Genomic DNA, 24,085 nt, shown 5'->3' with positions numbered 1-24,085 from the left:
CTTCTCTTGCAGGTCCAGGTACCACGGAAACAGCTCAAGCACAATGTGCCAACGTTCCAGTCCATGATGCATGTGCACATCTTTGGCACAGATGAATGGCTCACGTGTCATGGGGTTACATGAAGAAGATCCCAGAGTGCACTGAGGGGTGCAAAATGAAGTCATATGCTAATTTTCTTGAGTGCAGAGCGTGTAAGCCCGCAAAGGTGAAAATGTGCACCTACCCAAGGTCTGAAAGGGTGACCACTAGACCTTTTCAGCTGGTGCATGCAAATTTGTGTGGCCCTATGTCAGTAGCCAGTCTGGGCGGGGCCAAATATGTGCTCATGCTGATAGATGATTTCTCAAGAAATTCCTGGGTTTTCATGCTTAAACATAAGAGTGAGGCTGCGCCACTGATCAGAAACTGGATTGCGGCAGTGGAACTGCAGTTCTCCATGCGTGTGTAGAACTTTCAGAGTGACTGTGGTGGGGAATTCACCGGGCCTGCTCTGCAAAGTTTCTTCCGCCAGAAGGGAATACAACACAGGTTGACAGTACCATACAGTCCCCAACAGAATGGCGTTGCAGAATGCTGGAACAGAACACTGCAGGAAATGTTCGCAGCGTTGCTGTTTGATGCCGGGCTTCCCCAGCGCTTTTGAGGGGAATTTTGGAAGACGGCCAACTTCACTTTGAACAGGTTGTTTTAACTCTGTTGTAGGGGACACACCCTATTTTCTGCTGCATGGCAAGAAGCCCAAGGTGCATTTCTTCCGTGTTTTTGGCTGCGAGGCTTGGGTCCTTATACCAAAGGCCAAACGCAGAAAGGGTGGCCCTAGGTCTCAAAAGATGATTTTCTGTGGGTATGAGCCAGGGACCAAGGGGTGGAGATTTGCCTATCCAACAGGCGACCAGTCCAGGATTCTGCTCAGCAACAGTGCTGAATTCTGTGAGCAGAGTGGGTGGACACGCATACATGGGAACCCTGATGTTCTTTCAGAGAGTCTGCTTGACTCTGCTGATAAAGAAGAGGAAGAGGTTGAACCTGCTGCTGAGGCACAGAGTCCTGACCCAGAACAGGTAGAGGGGAGAACTTCTCCTAAAGCGGTGAAGCTTGAACAGAGGAGTGCTCCTTCCTCTCCCACAGGTTCAGCTGAGAAGTCTAGATGGTGCCGTAAGTCAGAGGGGGAGCTCTCTGATGCCAAGGACGTTCTAGCTGGCCCTAGTGAGTCAGAGGGGGTACCTGAAGTTGAGTTGAGACTTTCAACTCAGACAACAAAAGGTAAAACTCCTGACAGGTTTACAGTCACAAGTGTGTGGGTTGGTATGGCACAGTGTGAACCTGAGTGTTTTGAGGATGTTCAGAAACTGCCTCAGGAAGAAGCCAGGAAATGGCATGAGACAATGCAGAAGGAGATGAGCTCAATGGAGTCTCTAGGTCTGTTCTCCCTCACAACGTTGCCGGCTGGCAAACAGGCTGTGAGTAGCCGCTGGGTTTACTGCCTTAAACCCACAGCAACTGGAGAACCGCAGTACAAGGCTAGGCTAGTAGCCAGAGGGTTCACGCAGCGGAAGGGACTGCATTATACTCAAGTATATGCTCCTACTTCCAGAAGTGAAACTCTGCACATGCTCTTAGCCATTGCTGCACAAAGAGGTTTGCAGGTGCATCACTTTGATGTGGATGTAGCCTATTTGAACTCAGACCTCCAGGAGGAGTTGTACATGCTCCCTCCTACAGGGTTTGAGGGCGAGGGGCAAGGCATTGTGTGGAGATTGCACAAATCGATTTATGGGCTAAGACAATCAGCCAGTAATTGGAACTTGTGTCTGAATGAAGCCTTAGAGAAGCTAGGTTTCAGGAAGAGTCTTGCTGACAGCTGCCTGTACCTTAAAGGGTCAGGAGAGTCACAGGAAATGGTTTTGGTCTTTGTTGATGACATCATTCACTTCTCAGGGGCAAACAAATGGGTGCAGAAATTTGCCAAAGAGCTTGGTAAACGTTTTCAGCTCAAGAACCTAGGTGCAGTAAAGTTCTACCTAGGTGTGCAAATAGTTAGAACTGAAAATGGTAGCTTCTTGCTCAGTCAGAAAGGCAAGATTGAGCAGTTGCTTGAGAAGTTCAGAATGTCTCATTGTGCAGGACTCAGGACACCCATGGAGACAAGCTACGTGAAACACAGTCAGCTAGCAGAACACGCTGAGTTCGAGAACGCTGAGCTCTTTCAGTCAGCTCTGGGTAGTCTGTTGTATCTGTCCCAATGGAGCAGACCAGACATTGCGTTTGCTACCAATCTGCTCAGTAGGGAAGCTACGAAGCCCAGTGTAAGTCCCTGGAATGGTATCAAGCGGGTACTGTGGTACCTGCAGGATACCAAGGACTTCAGTCTCAAACTGTCAGCTGCTGGTGAGACGAAGCTCACGTGCTGGACAGACAGCGACTGGGCGAATCTGGATGACGGGAAGTCCGTATCTGGGATGGTAATAAAGGTTGGGGAATCTCTTATTGGGTGGAAGTCCTGGAAGCAAAGTCTCATTGCGCTGTCCTCTACTGAGGACAGCGCACTGTCGGATTTGTGCCGGGAACTGGAGTTCTATAGATGCCTGGTACAAGAGATCTGTGGGGATTGTAACTCTTCAAATGCTGAAATCTGTTTCTTCAACTGCAGCAAAGAGGTAAGCGTTATGATGAGACTGACCAAACGCACATTATCCTTTCAAGTTTGCCTGAAAGCTGGTTGCCCGTGATTAAGAGCATGGAGAGTATGCGTCCCTGAGATCTGACCCTTGAGTATGTGGTTGGAAGATTGACCAAAGAAGCAGAAAGGAGGCCAGATAGACAGGCTGAACTCCAAGAGCGAAGGAGTTACAGCCAAGGGGGCCAGCAGCAGAATCTGCCAATGGAGCAACGCCAAGGTTTGGACTTGGCCATGGCATTGAGGAGGTGCTATAGATGCAACCAACCTGGGCATCTCCAGCGTCAATGCAGGGCAAGACTTCCAGGAGACGACATGGAGCAGAGACAGCAATCGACACAGAAATGTAAGCAGAAGGGGTTCTCTTCAGGGAAGAAGAACACGCGTTCTGCTCAGCTTGGGTCTGCATTTTCTCGAAAGGAGAGGATACCTCAAGGAATGTGGTTGCTGCACTCTGGCAGCAGCAGGGTTATCTGCAACAATAAGGAGGACTTTAGGACCCTCGAGAAGCCAGTCGACAGAAAAGACTCGATCTATCTTGCTGATGGTCGTAGGAGCAAGATTGATGGCCAGGGAATATGTTTCCTGCAGTGCTTGAACACTACTCTACCAGAGATTCTGTTTGTCAGCAGTTTGGACGATTGTTTACTCTCTGTAAGCTCTTTGATTAATGCAGGGTATATATGCAGGACAGATCCTGAAGCTGAGACTCCAATACTTTGGCCACCTCATGAGAAGAGAAGACTCCCTGGAAAAGACCCTGATGTTGGGAAAGATGGAGGGCACAAGGAGAAGGGGACGACAGAGGACGAGATGGTTGGACAGTGTTCTCGAAGCTACCAGCATGCGTTTGACCAAACTGCGGGAGGCAGTGGAAGACAGGCGTGCCTGGCGTGCTCTGGTCCATGGGGTCACGAAGAGTCGGACATGACTAAACGACTAAACAACAACAACAACAAATAGTGTTAAGTTCACGCAGGATGGTTGTCTGATAAGGAATGGAACACAGGTATGTGGCCATGCAAAGATGGAAAATGGGTTATATGTAATGCAGGACAAGCCTGTTAAAGCAGCCTAGGTGGTTCAGGATAATTTGCCAGTTCATAAGGGGTGTGTACGTGAATTACATAGGAAAGTGGGTCATGCAAATTTTCGTGTGCTTTCAAAGATGCAAAAGGTGTGCAAGAACCTAAAATTAAATAGCTGTAACTGTTTCCTAGATTGCAATGTATGTAAAATGGCCAAATCTAAGAGGAAGCCTGTGGCTTCTAAAAGTGACAGAGTATCTAAAGAAGTTTTAGAACTTGTCCATTGTGACATGATAGGTCCTTTCCCACAGAAGACTGAAGGGGGCACCAGATATGCTTTTCTGGTAATAGATGATAAATCACGTTTTAGTTGGTTGTTGTTGTTAAAGCAGAAATCGGAGTGTTTCCCCACATTCAGAGAATGGGTTGCCCAAGCTGAAAAGCTCTTCGCTCGCCCTGTTGTGCAGTTGCAAACAGATAGGGGCGGAGAATTTCTGAACAATCAATTTGGGGCATAGTTGCGACGTAAGGGTATCACTCATCATTTGACTAACCCTTATAGCCCTGCTGAAAATGGTCTGTGTGAAAGACGTGGGGTTGTAATAAAGTCAGTAAAGGATTGCCTGCTAGTGGATGCAGGATCAGGTCACAACCATAGGCTGTGGGGTGAGGCTTTCCTCACAGCAAACTTTCTGATTAATAGAACCTGGTCAAGCTCTATAAAGGATTTTCCTTATCGTGTGTTGTTTGGGAAAGAACCAGAGTGGTTGATGATCATAACTGGGGTTCTTGGGCACATGTAAATATCCCCAAAGCTCAGCACCAAAAAGGGGGTGCTAGATTGCAGAGACTGCGGTTTGTGGGGTATCAGTCCTATGGCAAAGGGTGGTGTTTCAATTTACTCCCAGGATGCTTGGTTTTGTCACGAAGTGCAGACTTTGCTGAGCAGGACAGATGGACTACAATCCATGCCAACCCAGATTACCTACTGCTCCTGCAAGTAAGAGAAGAGGTTTCTTCTCAGCCATTGGCAACACAGGAGCAGGAGAAGGCAGATTTTCCCAAAAGATGTGGCAATAGATAATATTTCTCTAGAGGTAGAGGAAGAAGAGCCAGAGATAAGGGAGCAGGAAGTAGTTGTGGCTAGACGCTCTCAGTGTTCAAACAAGGGTGTACCTCCTCAACGTTTGACCCTAGGAGGAGTGAAAGTATGCAATGTGAGTTGTGTGGAACCACAAAGTTATAATGAAGTCTTAGACTTACCCCCTGGGGAACGTGCTTTGTGGGAACAAGCTATGAAAGAAGAAATGGACTCTTTTAAATGTAAGTGTTTGAGGTAATAATGCCGCCACCTGGTGGCAGAGTGGTGTCATGCAAGTGGGTTTATAAAAGGAAAACCCTTGCATCTGGGGAACTATGTTTTCAAACCAGATTAGTAGCCAAAGGGTTCACTCAGGGGAGAGTTATGATGAAGTGTTTTATCCCACTGTAAAGAGTGAAACCTTTCATTTAATGCTTTCCATTGCTGCTGTAAGACAATTAGCAGTGCACCATTTTGATGTTGATGCTGCATATCTGCATGCAGATTTAGACCATGAAGTGTTAATGAGACAACCCCCTGGGTTTGAAGAGGGGAATGGTGCAGTTTGGCATTTGAAAAAGGCTGTCTATGGTCTCAAACAAAGTGGAAGGTGTTGGAACCAGCGTTTAAATGAAGCCCTTGTAAAACTTGGTTTTAAAAGGAGTGTGGCTGATCCATGCCTCTACACCAAGGGGACAGGCAACAAATATCTAATGCTCTTAGTCTTTGTTGGTTATTTGCTTGTAGCAGGGAGTTCCACAGATGAGATCCAGAAGCTAACAAGTCAGCTGGAAAAGAGGTTTAAGCTTAAAGCCTTAGGGCCTGTAAGCAATTACTTGGGAGTAGAAGTAAGGTGGGAAGCCGAAGGAAGCTTCCTATTGAGCCAGAAGGAGAAAATTCTTCATTTGATAGAGCAGTTTGGCATGGAAAACTGCAAGCCAGTTCAGACTCCCATGACACCAGATTTCCCAAAGACAGTGTGTGATGATGAATTTGATCAGCCTGAGTTGTATCACTCAAAAATAGGATCACTGTTATATTTGAGCCAGTGGTCAAGGCCAGACATTGCGTGTGCTGCAAATGTTCTGAGCCAACGTGTATCTAAACCCAGTACTGCCGATTGGTGTGCTTTGAAAAGGCTTATCAGATACCTAAAGGGGACATTAAATGTATGTTTGAAGATATCTAGTACACAAGATGAAAAACTAGAAGTATTTGTTGATGCGAACTGGGAAAGCTGTGTAGCTACCAGAAAACCTACAAGTGGAATGGTTATGATGTTTGCCAATTCCATAATTGGATGGAGGTCAAAGAAACAAGGATTTGTTGCAACCTCATCCTGTGAGGCAGAATATGGGAGCCTGTCGCTAGCATTCAATGAAATCATGTGGTTTATACAGATACTAAAAGAGCTAGATTGTAAAGTAGATTTGCCTATCCAAGCGTATGAAGATAGTCAATTGTGCATTGAATTAGTGGGCTCAGAAATAACGAAGTCTGCATCAAAGCATATTGCTATCCGTCATGCAAATGTTAGAGATTGCGTACAGAATGGGGTAATCAAACTGGAGTATTGTCAATCACAAGATAATATTGCTGATTTGTTTATCAAGCCTTTGCCAGCAACATGTCATAATGAATTGATGACAAAACTGGGTTTATGTATATAGTGTATGTATGTTTTGTTTTCTGTTGGGGTTTTTTGCATTTAAGAAACAGAAGGGGTGTCACGGCTAAAAATTGGCCGCTGTTTCTTTAATGCTAAAAGAACTAAGTCAGCATGAGTCAACGGCCTACAACCTTTCACCTAATTCTACCTGTATATATAGAGTGGTCAATGTTAGTGTTGTGTTGTGGGTTGGTTAGAGAAAGCTGGTAGTGTTGATGTGTGTACAAGCTCATCTCTAACTTGGTTTTGCGGAATTTGCGAGAGGAGCTCAGCAGCTACGGGGGAGTTGCGGTTAAGGAGATGTTGGTAATGTTCTTTCCAGCGCAGTGCAATAGCTTCTTTTATCTTTTAGAAGTGTGGTACCGTCTGTTGAGCATAGGGGGCATATGCCATGATTTATTGGTTCATAGATGGTCTTTGTGGTTTAAAGAAACTCTGTGCATCATGAGTGTCAGCTAAGTGTTGGATTTCTTGAGCTTTTTTTTATCCAACAGGTGTTCTTTAGTTCTCTGGTTCTTCTTTGAACCTCGGCCTTAGTGTTGGCATGTTTTTACTTAGTGGCATAGTTTCTATCTCTTTGCCAGATCTGAAAGGCCTTCCTTTTCTTGTTCATAAGGCATTCAGTCTCACTGTTATTCTCATCAAACCAGTCCTGGTGTTTCTTGGTTTGGTATCCAATAATTTGTTCACAGGCTGCACTAATGGATGTTTGTAGCTTGGCCCAGTGTTCCTTGATGTTATCAGGGAATTCTGAAAACAGATGGTCCTTAAGAGTTGTTTGGAAGCAATCCTGCTTAATAGGATCTTGAAGGGCTTGAGTGTTCATTTTACGCCTTGGTTTCCTTCCTTGAAGCCTGCATTGAGGTATAATCTTGATAGCCATCATGGAGTGTATTAACACTGGGAAACATTTTTTTTTTTTGCATTGACAACTGCAGTTGTTCTAACCTAATTTTGACGTGCTGTTTTCATATCTGAAGTTGGTTTTGTTCTGTAAGCTCTAGTTTAATTCATGTTTTTCACTTTTCACCATAAGCTTTGTTTTTCACAATGCAAGAATTCAATATTTTATTAAACACATAGCCAAAGTAGTACAATATGAGTATAAATGTAAGTGACTTATATAACATTGAATATGTATATCTATGCACAGTTGGAGGTATGCAAAAAAATGTATTCCCTTGGGATACACAGTATACTGGGGAACAATTTTTTTTTCATTTTCTGTTGCATGAGATTTTTCAACTGTTCTTTTATGTTCTTTCAATGCTGATTTCAAATTTGAAATCAATTTTTGTGCACGTGCTATAGTTATCTTTCAATTTCCAACTTTTGCCAATATGTCATATTTACACTGGGGATAAGTGGACACTGACACGTTGATCTACCCTAAGCACATGGTAATTATTGTTTTGCAAACTTAATTTTTCTTTATTTTTTATAGTTTTGTAACCTAAATATTTGTATTTTTCAGATCGGACCATGGCTTCTTCAAGTAGACAAAAATGTATAAGCGCTAATGGAATGTGGAAAACATCACATTGTTTTGGCAAAAACAGTGTGTGCCGGGAACAGTACAGCAAGGAGGCTTGGAGGTGGGCTGCAAAACTTTACGCAACATTCAGATAAGAGTTGTGAGATGATGCCAAGGACAAGGATATGAGATGCCAAAAACACGCTAAAAACAAGAAGCAAGGAGTTGTGTAATGCCACACATCAAATGAACAAGGTGTATAAATGACAAAGCTCTCCAGCCTCAGTTGCGTGCCAGACATTTGACAGCGCTGTTGTCTGGTCACCCGTGACTCTTACTGAATCTGGCCCATTCAGTGAAGAGTGGTGAGTATGGGAGATGTATGGATGCGTATATGACTGAGTGCATGTTCCCTGTCTTGTCATGTTTGTTGATCAATAAAGCAATGTTATAGAGAAAATCCAGTATTGGTTGTCTGGGGTTTACTTGTGCCTTCCTAGAGTGTACTGGGTCTCATCTATGCTAAACATGTAAACAGATTAAAAGGACCTAATTGGTCATAACAGGTTTGGGACTGGCTTTTGGAAGATGCCTGTTTGTGAATTTGTTTTGTGTGTGTAGATCAGTGCACGCTGACCAACGTGCAGTCTTCGCAGTAAGCCTCTATTCTGATGGCCTGAGTAATCACGACAACCAGTAGATTCTTATCTGCTGCAGCCTTCATCCGCCCTCACAGCCATTGTAGCATACCATTATCATCCGCCTGTTCTGCCGTTGAGGACTTATTGGATCATTCTTTGTCTAGCTCCTTTCCTTTGACCTTACCGCCTTGGATACAGCACACTAAACAGCTGTAAGGCCACTGAGGTTACTTCACAAGTTGGACACAAGAGAGAGCATGAGGGAAATAGCTGAAGGGAACTCCTCTCTATTAAAAATCATCTCTGAGGCCAACACACGTACAATTCAGAAAAAGCAGAACATATTGTGAAAACAATTTGTATTTCATTACTTTCGGTTTTATTTTTCTCAAAAAATGTAAATGTACTTTTAAATTTACATTTCAGCTATTACACTGAAGAAGCAGACAGATGTACCAAAATGTTAATGCTGCTCAAACACTTTGCTGAATAGCATTTTTTGATCTCCTGTTCTATGTGAAGGAAACCAAGAATTAACTGTCAGAGTAGTAGTAATAATAAAGGGCAGTATATAGATCAAATCATTATCAAAAGATCTCAGGGCGATGTACATTAGAAACACATTCCAAAACATCAGTGATAATCATAACAACAGTCCTCTCCAGCCTGCAAACTTCTCCAACCAGATGCTGTCCAGATGTTTTGGACTACAACTCCCATCAGCCCCAGTCAGTGAAGGTTTTGCGCTCTCACATCAGTTTCAGCGTCATACAGCTGGCCAGGGCTGATGGGAATTCTAGTCCAAAACATCTGGAAGGCACCAGGTTAGATTACAGTCTCTCCTGCCAAAGCTCATCTTGCCAGACTGCTGGATGTCAATTTGTCGGGGAGGCTGCAATGTGAGGATGCACTTGGCCCATGGCTCCTTGGCTCATAAGTGGCAGCAGATCCAATGCAAAAGTAAATCTTCATCTTTTACACTTGCAGAAATCTGCACAAATCACTTCTATGAAATGCCTGCTATGTTCCCTGTTGCAACATTATGTACACAGTGCCTTCTTTTTAAATTATTATCTATAAATATTTTTATCATGTATACAAAAGAATAAAAATGTGAACTAAGAAATAAGTGGTGTCGCTCTCGCCAAATTAAATTTTAGGGCCAGAAAGAAATATGGCAGCAGGAACAACTTCAGCACTCACCCAGGCGTGCTGGCCCAATGAGGGCTGGACATGCTAATCTGAGACACCAGCAAGCCAAACTCTCATGGTGAGCTGTTTGCATGTGACAATGCACATGTCAGGACACTCACCCCAGGGGCATGTGATTTAACTGTGGCCACAGCCAGGCCTGTTTCACCTCTAAAAGATAAGTTTCTCTACATGCCGTACAAATATACACTACACCCAACATTTACAGTGTGTGAGTTCTTGAAGTTTACAGCACAGGAAGCAGGCTGCCTAACTCTCCATGATATAGAAAACAATCACTCAAAATGCATTATCTTTCAGGCAGATGACCTTGCAATCCAGGAAAAGGCTGTGGAGCAAAGTACACCAGCAGCCACAATAAAAGGTTCTGAGTATACGGGAGGGACTGTGGGGCTACTGCATTGTCCTCTGTCGCTTGGCATCAAGGGGGGCCTAGATTTCCAGCAATTCATCTGAGGCCTTCACTTTCATTGCTGGATCTTTTGGCCAGCTCTTGGACAGGTTTAGCCTGTGTAGGAAAGAATGGCTTTAGGGAAGAGGAATCCTGAGATACTGGCAAGGGCCATGCCTCACTGTTTCCTGGAGCAGGAGCACCAGCTGAGTATTGCCAGGTATGTCGTCCAGGAGCTCCATGCAACTCAGATGCTGCACTCACCTGTCCTTGTTTGGCTCTGCTGGACTGCCGTGGGCTTCAAGATCTTCTTAGCATCACTTGCATAGCAAGGAACATTGTATTTGGCACTGGAGGTCTTGATGATGGCACCTCTTTTCTGAGCATCTTGAATCAAAGCATTCCAATCTTCATTTTCCTACAATGGTTTTTATTTTATTTTAAGAAACAATAAATTATTAGGACAGGAGACTGGGCAGGTGCGGTAGTGACGGTTTATAAACAAGAGTTGGGAAAATTCATGGATTCGAAGTTAATCCTGCTGCCTCAAAGTAGAGGCTGTTGTAGCTTGCTCCCAGTTCTCTTTTCTTCGAAGGCAGGGACAGGAACCTGGTGACCAAATCAGTCCCCCCCAGCATTCCCAGTCAGCCTTCAACTGACTTGTCAATCCCACCTGCTCCCTCTAAGGAGATTCTTCTAACTTCTGTTGCACTGCAGGAGAGGGCGAGTGTGATTGTGTGGGTCTCTGGCTCCATCTGCTTTTGGAGTATGCCTCTCAACAGCATTCCACAAGGAAAAATGGAGGAGACCTTAGCTTGAAAAAGACTGGCTAAATTAATCTGAAATACTAAAGACCACTAATAATGGGTGTCAGTAGAAATTAGGACACAGAACTTCCTTTGGATTGCACTCACTGGTAAACAGTGGCTTCTGAACACACAACAGAGAATCCCTCCAATACATTTGTACATAGGCTACAATTATAGGCTACATAGGCTACAATTATCCTTCCCTCCTCACTGCAGCTATAGAACCACCAGTGACAGAGAAACAAGTATTGTTTAATGCAAGTCCACTAACAACTCTGCCACTTTACAGGAGCAACAGCAAACCATCATCACCAGGACTTCCAAATGGAGAAATCTGGATTGGAGGCCCTCTAGTGGCAAAGTCATTGCAGTACAAGACTGACAAAAGTGACCATAATAAGAGTGAGTGATTGCGATTTCACACAGAAAAGTGGCAGGATGGGAAAGAGGGTGCTGAAGTCTCCCCCACTCCACCTACTTTTCTCCCGACAGGACTCACTCCCAGTCCAAGAGCCTGACTGGGAGAAAAGTGTCAGGATAGAGAAGAGTCTGATGGCGCAGAAGCAACTGGCATGGTAGAGAACCCGATCCCTTTCTCTGCTTGAAATAAACCCTCCCCACCACACAGTTTGGCATTTTAAAACACTGAGACGAGTGGAGAACTTCTGTGGCCCTCTATATGCTGCTTAACTACATCTCCCACCATCCCTTGACCATTGGCTATGCTGGCTGTGGCTGATGGGAGTTGTACAACATCTGTAGGGCTGTAGGATTCCCAGTCCCTGCCCTTACAGCCTCTCACGAACAACCTTGGTGGATCAGATCAAATGGTCCACCCCCTGAAGTGCCATGCTTGGTCTTGCATGAAAAATAGCAGTGGTGGGGAAGCTGTGTTGTTGGGTTCCAATTCCCACCAGCCCCAGCCAGCATAGCTAAAGGTCAGAAGACGGGAGTTGTAGTCCAGCAACACTGGGAGGCAGCAGAGCTTCCTTAGCTCTGGAATATAGTATTGCCAGTTTAAGCTCAATTGTGGAAAGACCTAAAGTAACCTAATTGTTTTATAATTTATGAAACCTGAGTTTCAGGTTCCTCTGGGCACCCACAAGCGACAGGGCCTTCTCAGTGGTGGCTCCCTCTTTGTGGAATGCCCTCCCTGGGGAGCTATGCCTTTCTCCCTCATCGTTGCCTTTCAGGAGGCATTTGAAAACATGTTTGTTTAGCCAGGCACTTTTGGTGGTTGAAGAACACTGTTCCTAGCAATGCTGAAATCACTGGATGAGAGAAAGGTCCCCCCCCCCCCGATTTTTAATCGTAGCTGTTTTTAGAATGCTTTGACATTTATTCTGTGTGTGGCATGTTTACCACACTGGGCTCATTTGGGCAGAACATAAATTCAATAAATAAGCAAACGCTGCCCAATATTTTCCCTAACACTGCTGATTCAAAATACATAATTACTTACGACACCTTTTGGCCAGCCTGATGCTTTCCAGATGTTTTGAACTACAACTCCCACTTGCCACAGCCAGCAGAGCCAACGTGTGCCCTCTTTTGCAAGTGTGGGCAGAGGGCCCAATCTATACAGGGTACTGTGCTCAGAAAATCCTGTGGGCACCCCTGAATCCTGTTATGCTCTCCTTCCAAACAACCCTATGAAGTAGGCTTGATTTATAGCTTTTGGAGGTGATATGGGGAGTTTGTGTGTGTGTATAAATCCAGGTGTCTTTGGGCCAAGCCCAGGACACCACCATTAACCCTCCACAAAGGTGTTTATTTCTTCTTCCACGTACCATGAGCGTTTGCAGGTGTCCAAGGATGAAGAGACTGTACTTGGCTCGGGTGATGGTGATACTCAATTGCTGCAGACTCTTCAGAAACCTAGTGTCAGGCAGAGGAAGACGGGAGAAGATTTAAGAACAGAAACCAGCACTTATAGAGAGCCTAAAGAGATCATTAGCAGCCTGTCGTCTGACAGCGAGTCAGAGGCAGGGGGGGAGGAGGATGAGCCTGGAACAAGTCATTCTGTACACAGAGGAAGTCAGGGGCGGGGTTTCCGCAGACTTGCATGCTGGATAAAAAAGGGGGGGGGGAGCAGACGCTGCAACTGTGCCAAAGGGGTCGGACGTTAATTGAAACACTGGAGATGTACTTTTGAACTTTGTCAATAAATCAAACAGATTGGAACTGGCCGTGAGCCCGGAGTTTTATCTATGCCGGCTTGACAGCATAAAGCCTCTGACACCTAGGGATGGGAAAAAACCCTGTATGTAAGGCTGGCTCAGGATGGGCAGCTATGTCCACAGTGCCCTACTAGCTACCACTGTGGGGTTCAACTAAATCCCTGTTTAAATTTCAAAGGCATTAAAAAAGTTTCAGGCATTCCCACCAAGGAGGAATAAATCTTAAAATCAGTCCATGCTCTGCTTTTGCAATTTCAGCTGCTCCCTACCCGCCACCATGTGGCTTCCAAGCGCAGACACCCCCACCACCATAAAAAAAAACCACATGTGGAAAGGAAGTGGGCTGGTGGTGGAAACCAGCTTCATTCCATGTCAGGACCTTCAGCTGCCTATCCAGCACAACCTGTTGGTGGAGTAATACTATTTGTTGTGATTCAGGTGACTTGAAAAACAGAAATGCATCATTAGCACAACAGTGAAATTTTTTCTCCTTCTAACCCCCCCCCACTTTTAAATAAAATAATAAAAAGAAGTCCAACCCTGCTTGCCTGATTTCAGCCCCTTGTGAGTTATTCCTGACCTGCTCTCGACTCCCACCTTGACACTTGAACAGCAGTTCTTCTGGGGCGCATCTAAAAGCACTGGACCCATCGAAGCCAGGAGCCCTCTGATAGGGGCTCCCCATTTTGTGACCCATCTGAAGCTACAGAAGAGGAGAGGCAAGAGGGTGTCTGCACTCTGCCCTCCATTCTGCCCCAAAGCCCAATGCTTCCTTCTGGCCTTGCCAACCCCTCAACTTCCCTGTTCGCCCACTTCCCAGATATATAGTTCAGTTGTAAGCTAACAAAGTGCCCCTCACCTTCAACACACACTGCACCTCCACTTACAATATGAACTTCTGGCTTCAAGATCTGGCTTTTATTGTGTGCTACCCTAGACTGCCATTAGGTTCCTTCCAGGCAGTTTGACAGAAGGGCACATACACACAGTTTTTGGGTTGTGGGACAGGCAGGCACTTTCACATCCTGCTATTTTTTTCTGGAAGAGCCAGAAGAGTTGCTACCACTGGTTAGAGGCCCCCTCTTCTCCCCCCCCCCCCCAGCTAGACACAGTGGAAGCCCCCTCCCAGATTCGCCAACATAAGGAATTGTAAATTCATTGGGATAAGGGAGGTGAAATGAGGAAGCTAACACAGCCTTGGCCCTGCCAGAGTGCCACACTTTGGGAACTCCTCTCATAAGATCCCTTATGGGCATCACAGGTGGTCAAGAGTGGAGTACAAGACCACCATAGGGGCTCCAACACCCCTTGTTCCAACCTTGAATTGTGGACAGTGGTCCACATACTTGACCACCCCAAGGATCACATCTTAAGTGTCAGAATTGCCAAGTTGAGGCACCTCAGTTGTCACCTCGCACTATGACAGCAAAGTCTTACCCAACTGATCCTTGCATGCTGTTCACTCGAACACAGGACACAATGATACAGTCCTTCTCACGGCCCTGGAACCCATCCACGAGGTCAACTTCCCCGACTCTGTAGAGAAAAGGAATGTCGTATGGTGCCATCCTAAATACACTTCTCTCTTTACCACCACCACTCATCCCCAAAAGAGAGGTGAAACTGATTGAGAAGGAAACAAACCACACTTTTATGAAGTTAAAGAAAACTCCACACTTCTTGTCTGAAATAGAAAACTATGTAAACAGTGAGAGAGTAAGCGAGGGAGCACATGGTAGATTGGAGAGATTACTTGAGTCAGTAGGTGGGCTGTTGCACCTCACTTTTCTCATATGTTTAGAAATGGGGCTTCTGTTGGGAAGGGGCTGCCCCATTTGTGCTTCTCCAGGGGCAGGGGAATATCAACAGTAGGAGAATCCCTGCAGGGCCTCTGAGGCTCCCTTTGCTTCTTCCTCTCTCCCAGGACCCTGCAGCTTGTATTGGCTCCTTGACTCCTCAGGAAGGATGAAAGAGACGGATCCTGCAAAGCTAGTGAGGATGGAATAATAATAATAATAATAATAATAATAATTTATTTACATCCCGCCCTCCCCAGCCTAAGCCAGGCTCAGAGTGGCTAACAACAGTAAAATGATACAACATTCTAAAATCATTTCATTATAAAATCAATTCAAATCAGATTAATGGCAACCATTGGGCTAGAGTTCTGTGAGGATTGCCAAAGGAGGGAGTCAGGCTGCGCCCTGGCCAAAGGCCTGGTGGAAGAGCTCTGTCTTGCAGGCCCTGCAGAAAGATGTCAAGTCCCGCAGGGCCCTAGTCTCTTGTGACAGAGCGTTCCACCAGATCGGAGCGACAGCTGAAAAAGCCCTGGCTCTAGTTGAGGCCAGCCTAAACTCTCTGTGGCCCGGGACCTCCAAGATGTTTTTGTTTGAAGACCGTAAGTTCCTCTGTGGGACATACCAGGAGAGGCGGTCCCGTAGGTATGAGGGTCCTAGGCCGTATAGGGCTTTAAAGGTTAAAGCCAGCACCTTAAACCTGATCCTGTACTCCACCGGGAGCCAGTGCAGCTGGTATAGCACCGGGTGAATGTGATCTTGCAGCGAGGACCACGTAAGGAGTCTTGCCGCGGCATTCTGCACCCACTGGAGTTTCTGGGTCAGTCTCAAGGGCAGCCCCACGTAGAGTGAGTTACAATAATCCAGTCTGGAGGTGACCGTCGCGTGGATCACAGTGGCTAGGTCAGGGCGAGAGAGGTAAGGAGTCAACTGCTTAGCTTGGCGGAGATAAAAAAATGCCGCCTTTGTTATAGCTGCAATCTGCGCCTCCATGGAAAGGGAGGTGTCAAAGATTACACCCAAACTCTTAACGGACGGTGCTGGCACTAACTGCGCCCCCGTAAGAGATGGGAGTTGCCCCCCCAATCCCATATCGTCCCGACCCAGCCAAAGGACCTCTGTCTTCGAAAGATTTAACTTCAACCGACTCCCACATAACCATCCAGCCACAGCTTCCAAACATCTGATCAGTGTGTCTGGGGCCGAGTCAGGATGGCCATCCATCAACAGATAGAGTTGGGTGTCATCAGCATACTGATGGCAGCCCAGCCCAAAACTCCGGACAAGCTGGGCGAGGGGGCGCATAAAGATGCTGAAAAGCATCGGGGAGAGTATCGCACCCTGAGGTACTCCACACACCAAGGAGTGGCGCAATGACAATTCCCCCCCAAGCGCCACCTTCTGTCCCCGACCAGAGAGAAACGAGCGCAGCCACTGAAGGACTGTGCCCTGGATCCCCACGTCGGCGAGGCGGTGGTCCAGGAGTTCGTGATCGACCATGTTGAAGGCTGCTGACAGGTCTAGAAGAATCAGCAGCCCCGACCCGCCTCGATCCAGCTGCCTGCGGAGATCATCTGTTAGGGCGACCAGAGCCGTCTCGGTCCCATGACCAGCGCAGAAGCCGGACTGGAATGGATCCAAAGCCGATGTTTCATCCAGAAACCCACCAAGCTGTTCAGCAACCACTCTCTCAATCACCTTACCCAGGAATGGAAGATTCGAAACCGGGCGGTAATTGGATAGATGTAAGGGATCTAATGATGTTTTCTTTAAGAGCGGGCGCACCACTGCCTCCTTCAATTCCCCTGGAAATATCCCGGTGCCAAGGGACAAATTGATGATATCCCGCAGGGGGGTCCGCACCTTGTCTGGACACGCTCTAATCAGCCAAGACGGGCACGGGTCAAGAGGACAGGTGGTGGGCTTTCCAGCTCGGAGGAGTCTGTCCACATTGGCTGGGGATATCCGGTCAAAGTGGTCCAATACTGGACCCGAGGACAGTCGAGGGGCCTCCAGTTCCGTTATTATATCCAAATTGGCAGGGAGGTCACAGTGGAGCAACAGGACCTTCTCCGCAAAAAAGCTCGCAAATGCCTCACAGCTGTGTGTCAAATTGTTATTTAAATTTGGCTGTCCCTCAAGGGACGTTAAAGACCTAATTATACTAAATAATTGTGCCGGGCGAGAGCTAGCGGATGCAACGGAGGCCGAGAAGTAATACTTCTTAGCGGCCTTCACTGCCATCTCATAGGTTTTCATAAAAACCCTATAAGATGTTCTTGAGGCTCCATCGCGGGCACCCTGCCATACTCGCTCTAGCCGTCTGAGGTCCCGCTTCATTTTCCGGAGCTCCTCAGTAAACCAGGGAGCCTGGTTTCTGCGGGGTCGCATTAGATTATTATGGGCACCACTCTGGGCAGCTCCCAACAGATTAAAAACAGAATAAAACATCAAACATTAAAAACTTCCCTAAACAGGGCTGCCTTCAAATGTCTTCTAAAAGTCAGATAGTTGTTTATTTCCTTGACATCTGATGGGAGGGCATTCCACAGGTCAGGAGCCACAACTGAGAAGGCCCTCTGCCTGGTTTCCTGTAACCTCACATCTTGCAGTGAGGGAACCGGCAGAAGGCCCTCGCAGCTGGACCTCAGTGTCTGGGCTGAACGATGGGGGTGGAGATGCTCCTTCAAGTATACTGGGCCGAGGCCGTTTAGGGCTTTAAAGGTCAACACCAACACTTTGAATTGTGATTGGAAACATACTGGGAGCCAATGTAGGTCTTTCAAGACTGATGTTATATGTCCAAAAAATTATCTCCCTGGAGTTATAGAAAAGATTCAAAATTTGGGGAAGTGGCAGGATTTAAAGTAAATAGGAATAAAACTAAATTATTAGTCAAACGTTTGAAGGAAGAAGAGAAAAAAGAGTTGGAGCAAAATATTGAGATAGAAGTCCATAAAAAGGTCAAATATTTAGGGATATGGTTAACATCAAGAAACATAAATATTTACAAAGATAATTATGAAAAAGTGTAGCTCGAGATAAAAAGAAATTGAGAATTATGGAGCAGAATAAACCTCTCCCTGCCAGGAAAAATAGTAGTGGTAAAAATGAATGTTTTGCCAAAAATGCTATTTCTGTTCCAGTCAGTCCCAGTAATGGTAAAAGATGATTGCCTTAAAAAATGGCAGAAGGAAATTTCAAAGTTTATCTGGGGGGGGGGGGGGGGCAAAAGGCCAAGGATAAAGTATAAGTTACTTACAGATACAAAAGAAAGAGGCGGTTTGGCCTGCCCTCCCATACCTTAAATTGTATTATGAGGCTGCATGTTTGATATGGATTAGGGACTGGATAAAGCTGGAAAAGCAAGAAGCATTGGATTTGGAAGGTCATGATAATAGATTCGGATGGCATGCATATCTATGGTATGGGAAAGGAAAAGTACATAAAGGATTTTATAATCATATAATTAGGAAATCATTAATGAGGGTTTGGGAGAGATATAAAGATTTAATAGAACAGAAGACACCTTGGTGGCTCTCACCACTTGAAGCTTTGCTGCTCAAGCCACTTGGTAAAAAAGGAAAATGGCTTACATACAGTGATTTACTAAAGGACCGAGAAGGAAAATGGAAGCTAAAAGAGTATGAGGAAATAAAAGATCATTTTCAGAGTTGGTTACCTTACAGGCAATTACACAAGATATACAAAGAAGACAACAAGAAAGGATTTAGTTATACTACTTCTAGATTTCAAAAGGAACTGATAGAAGGAAAAGTGAAGTTGCTGAACGGTGCATATATTATTCTGCTAGAATGGGAAACAAAAGATGAGGTGAAATCGGTCATGATCAAATGGGCACAAGATATAGGACATAATATACAATTTGAAGATTGGGTTAAATTGTGGAGAATAGATTTAAAATTTACAGACTGTTCTCTTTTGAAAGAAAATTATATGAAAGTGATGTATAGATGGTATATAACACCAGTACAGATTGCAGGAATGTATAAAACCGGGTCAAATGTATGCTGGAAGTGTAAAGAAATAGAAGGGACTTTTTACCAAATGCGGTGGGAATGTAGAGAAATTAAAAATTTTGGGGAAATGATATATAATGAGTTGAAGAAAATGTTTAAATTAACATTTGTAAAAAAAACCAGAAGCACTTTTGTTAAGGATTGTAGGGAAAGACCTGCCAAGGAAAAGAAATAACTTATTTATGTATGTGACAACAGCGGCAAGAGTCTTGATTGCACAAGGATGGAAGAATGAGGAAATCCTGACAAAAGAACAGTGGCAAGAGAAACTGATGAACTATGCAGAACTGGCGAAATTGACATGCAAACTACGAGACAAGGACAACTGTGACTTCAAAGAAGAATGGGAACCTTTTACAAATTACCTAAAAAAACAACAAAATGAATTGGACTCCCTGGCAGGTTTTGAATAAACATACACAAATTTATTGAGGGATAACATAGAAGATAGATAATATAAGGATGTATACAGTTTTATAATATGCAAAAGTTAACACTGGATGAGAAATCAGAGAGGAGCTGAGGGAAGTCGTAGGGGGGAGGGAGGGAGGGAGGGTTTGTTGGGGAGGTGGGAGGGAAAAAATGGGGGGGAATAAGGAAGATGATTTGTTTTGATAATTTGCTATGTTGAAATTGTTAATAAAAAAATTCAAAAAAAAGAAAGAAGAAAAGACTGGTGTTATATGCTCCTGGCGGCCACTCCCAGTCACCAGTCTAGCTGCCGCATTCTGGATTAATTGCAGTTTCGGGGTCACCTTCAAAGGTAGCCCCATGTAGAGCGCATTGCAATGGTTCAAGCGGGAGATAACTAGAGCATGCACCACTCTGGTGAGACAGGTAGGGTCTCAGCCTGCGTACCAGGTGGAGTTGGTAGATACAGAATTGACCTGTGCCTCCATGGACAGCTGTGAGTTCAAAATGACTCCCAGGCTGCACATCTGGTCCTTCAGGGGCACAGTTGCCCCATTCAGAACCAGGGAGTCCTCCACACCCACCTGCCCCCTGTCCCCCCAAAACAGTACTTCTGTCTTGTTAGGATTCAGCCTCAATCTGTTAGCCGCCACCCATCCTGCAACCACCTCCAGACACTCACACAAGACCTTCACTGGTTCTGATTTGGAAGAGAGGTAGAGCTGGGTAACATTCGCATACTGATGAACACATAGCCCAAACCCCCTGATGATCTCTCCCAGAGGCTTCAGATAGATGTTAGAAAACATGGGGGAGAGGACGGAACGCTGAGGCACCCCACAAGTGAGAGCCCAGGGGCCCGAACATCCATCCCCTAACTCCACTTTCTGAACACGGCCCAGGAGGAAGGAGAGGAATGACTGTCTAACAGTGCCCCCAGCTCCCACCCCCTCTAGACGGTCCAGAAGGATGTCGTGTTCAATGGTGTCAAAGGCCGCTGAGAGATCCAGCAGAACTAGGAAACAGCTTTCACCTCTGTCCCTAGCCCGCCGGAGATCATCAACCAGCACGACCAAGGCAGTTTCAGTCCCATGATGAAGCCTGAATCGCAAATGGAAGGGATCCAAATGGTCTGCATCCTCCAGGCGTGCCTGGAGTTGTTCCGCAACCTGTTGGAAAATGCCCTGGGGAGGCTCCTTCAGATGGCAACTGAATGATGATCTGTTGAGAAGTTCATTAATTGTTAATAAGGCCCAAAAAACCCTAAAGGATTATTTTGAACTTAATATGAATCAAGGAACGGAAATAAGGATTATTTGGGAGGCCAGCAAAGCGGTAATGAGAGGGTTTCTGATACAACAAAACACAATTAGGAGAAAGTCACAGAATGAGACAAAAGATAAAATTATGGAACAACTAAATGATAAAGAGAAGAAGCTTAGAGGAAACCCAAAGAATTTGCAGATCCAAAAAGAAATTAAAGCCCTACAGGTTCAATATTCACAGTTAGTAAATCAAGAAATTGAATGGAAGATAAGAAGGATGAGACAAAGAAATTTTGAATCTGCAAATAAATGTGGGAAATTATTAGCCTAGCAACTAAAGAAGAGACAAAAACAAAGTACTATTACAAACATTGATGCAGAAGGAAAATCTGTAGAGAACCCTGCAGACCTTAGAAAATGCTTTTACAAATATTATAAACAACTGTATAAAAAGGATAAAGAAGATATAGGGAAAATCGAGCAATTTATAAAGACTAATGGGTTGCAACAGATTCCGGAGGATAAAAAGAATCTACTAAAAGGTTTAATTACAAACCAGGAAGTGGAACAGGCAATAAATTCAATGCAACTTGGCAAGACACCAGGACCTGATGGTCTATCAGCGAAATATTATAAGACATTGAAAGACTGGCTCATTCAACCTCTGGTAGAAGTATCTAATTCGATTTTGGGAGGGGGTAAAGCACCTGAAACCTGGAAGCAAGCTTATATTACTCTGATTCCTAAACAGGGTCAAGATAGATCCAATGTTAAAAACTACAGACCAATCTCCCTACTCAATGTGGATTATAAAATTTTTGCAAACATACTGGCCAACAGGCTAAAGAAGGTTTTATCTGAGTATATTCATAAAGACCAGGCAGGATTTCTGCCTGGAAGACATATGAAAGACAACATTACAAATGTTGTAGATATTTTGGAAAAGTTAGAAGCAAGAAAGAGTTGTAAAGCAATGTTAATGTTTATTGATGCAGAGAAAGCCTTTGACAATGTTTCTTGGAGTTTTATGTTACATAATTTAGAGAGTATGGGGATAGGTCATGATTTTTTAAATGGTATTAAAGCGATCTATCTAGAACAAAAAGCCAAAATTATTGTAAATAATGTGGTTTCAGAGGAAATTAGAATTGAGAAAGGAACCAGGCAAGGGTGCCCACTTTCCCCTCTGCTGTTTATTTCAGTCCTGGAGGTCTACGATTAGAAAAGATGAACAAGTCAAAGGTATTACAGTAGGTTCGAAACAATATAAATTAAAAGCCTTTGCTGATGATCTAGTTCTGACATTACAAGATCCAGATTCCAGTGCAGTCAAAGCACTGGAGCTGATACAAGAGTTTGGTCAGGTAGCAGGATTTAAATTAAACAAGAGCAAGACCAAAGTAATTGAGAAAAATCTGGATAATGAAGAAAGAAAACTATTACAAGAAAAAACGGACCTAGATTTTGTGAAAAAAGTTAAATATTTGGGCGTGAAGTTGTCTGGGGAAAATCTGAACTTGTACAAAGATAATTATGAGAAATTATGGAATGAAATTAAGAGAGATTTGGAGATATGGTCAAATTTAAAATTGTCATTAATGGGCCGGATTTCTGTGATTAAGATGAATGTGCTGCCAAAGATGCTTTTTTTGTTTCAAGCCCTCCCAATTATAGATAATGCGAAATGCTTTAAAGAATGGCAGAAAGCACTCTCTAGATTTATCTGGCAGGGGAGGAAACCCAGAATTAAATATAAATTAGTTACGGATTCTAAAGAAAGAGGGGGATTTTCCCCGCCAGATTTAAAAATCTATTTTGAAGCTGCTGCACTTTGCTGGATTAAAGAATGGATGCAACTAGAAGACACAGATCTATTAGATTTGGAGGGATTCAACAATGTGTTCGGTTGGCATGCATATTTATGGTATGACAAGTTAAAGGCCCATAATGCATTTAAAAACCATGCAATTAGGAAATCGTTGTATAATGTTTGTATAAAATATAAAGAACTCTTAGAAAGAAAGACGCCCAGATGGCTTTCACCAATGAAGGCAAAGGCCCAGAAAAAACTAAATATGGACACCAAATGGTTGAGATATTATGATTTATTAACAGAAGAAGAAGGAGGTTACAAATTAAAACCATTTGATCAAGTTAAAGATAAGCTAAACTGGTTACATTACCACCAGATCAATGAATTGTATAAATTGGATAAGAAAAATGGTTTTGCTTATGAAAAATCTAAGTCGGAGACCGAGTTGTTGGATACTAAAGATAAAAATTTATCTAAAATGTACAAGCTATTGTTGGAGTGGCACACAAAAGATGAACAAGTTAAATCTGTGGTGATAGATTGGGCAAGAGATGAAGAAAATAATGTAATGTTTGAGGACTGGGAAAGATTGTGGAAGAAAGGGGTCAAGTTCACCGCATGTACTCTGTTAAAGGAAAATATAATGAAAATGATGTATAGATGGTATTTGACTCCTGTAAAATTAGCAAAGATATATCATAATTGTGACAATATATGTTGGAAATGTAAAGAAAAGAAAGGAACCTTTAATCATATGTGGTGGACCTGTCCCAAGGTGAAAGACTTCTGGGAAAAGATTTATAATGAATTGAAAAAAATGTTGAAATATACATTTATAAAGAAACCAGAGGCCTTTCTTCTTGGAATAACAGGTTTGGAATTGCCCAAGAAAGATGTTAAATTATTTTTGTATGCCACAACTGCTGCTCGTATTTTGTTAGCCAAAAAGTGGAAAACCCAAGAATTACCAATGATAGAAGAATGGCAGATGAAGATGATGGATTTTTCGGAGCTAGCCAACCTAACCGGAAGAGTCTGCGACCAGAAGGAGGAGGAGTATCAGGAAGAGTGGATTAAATTTAATGATTATCTAGTTAAATTTGTTAAGTTAAATTAACTGAAAACAGCTTGCAGATACTTGATTGGCTTAGGATTTTATTTATGTTAAGTGATGAATTAATATGTTTAATTCCATAAGGTGAGGATTTAAGGATGTTAATGTTGAAGTTAAATTTCATAAGAATTGGGATTTGGAAAACCGTTAAAAGGACATGCAATGAAATTCAACCAAGGGGAAGCGAGGAAGTCACTTAACAAAGTTAATAAGTGTAATTTTCAATAAGTCTATGATTTATGTTTGTTGTGTTTGTTTGTTTATAATATTGTGAAAACCAATAAAAAAAATTTGGGGAAAAAAAGGAAAACGCCCTGGGGATGCCTGCAAGCCCCCGTATCTCCGAGCATCCTCCGATGTGTACAGCACTGGAAAAGGCATCTCCCTTCATCTCCAGGGAACTCAGTGACATATACCAGCTGCCATATGCACACTAATCTTCTGGCATAACACAGCAAGAAGCGTGAAACAACAGAGATCTAA

At 44.0% G+C, this 24,085-nt stretch overlaps 1 protein-coding gene across 3 annotated transcripts in view; it reads right to left on the bottom strand.

Moving 5' to 3' along the window:
* Nucleotides 1-8,927: 8,927 nt before the first annotated feature.
* The window catches only part of LOC310753784 (putative helicase senataxin), a 200,780-nt gene continuing 185,622 nt past the window's right edge, over nucleotides 8,928-24,085 (bottom strand). For 2 of the 3 annotated variants that reach the window (XM_083595124.1, XM_083595123.1), the window contains exons 21-24: nucleotides 14,601-14,699; nucleotides 12,774-12,861; nucleotides 10,439-10,592; nucleotides 8,928-10,276 (exon numbers count right to left, since the gene is read on the bottom strand). In XM_083595124.1, the coding sequence (XP_083451250.1) occupies nucleotides 10,251-10,276; nucleotides 10,439-10,592; nucleotides 12,774-12,861; nucleotides 14,601-14,699 (367 nt within the window). In that variant the 3' untranslated portion in view covers nucleotides 8,928-10,250. Of the gene's footprint in view, nucleotides 10,292-10,438; nucleotides 10,593-12,773; nucleotides 12,862-14,600; nucleotides 14,700-24,085 lie in introns of all 3 variants that reach the window. The other variant, XM_083595122.1, reaches the window with a different exon arrangement.

The sequence above is a fragment of the Podarcis filfolensis genome (genome assembly GCF_964270895.1).
Source record: "Podarcis filfolensis genome assembly, chromosome: W".
Classification (NCBI taxonomy): Eukaryota; Metazoa; Chordata; class Lepidosauria; order Squamata; family Lacertidae; genus Podarcis; species Podarcis filfolensis.
This window is presented reverse-complemented; position numbering and strand designations above follow the sequence as displayed.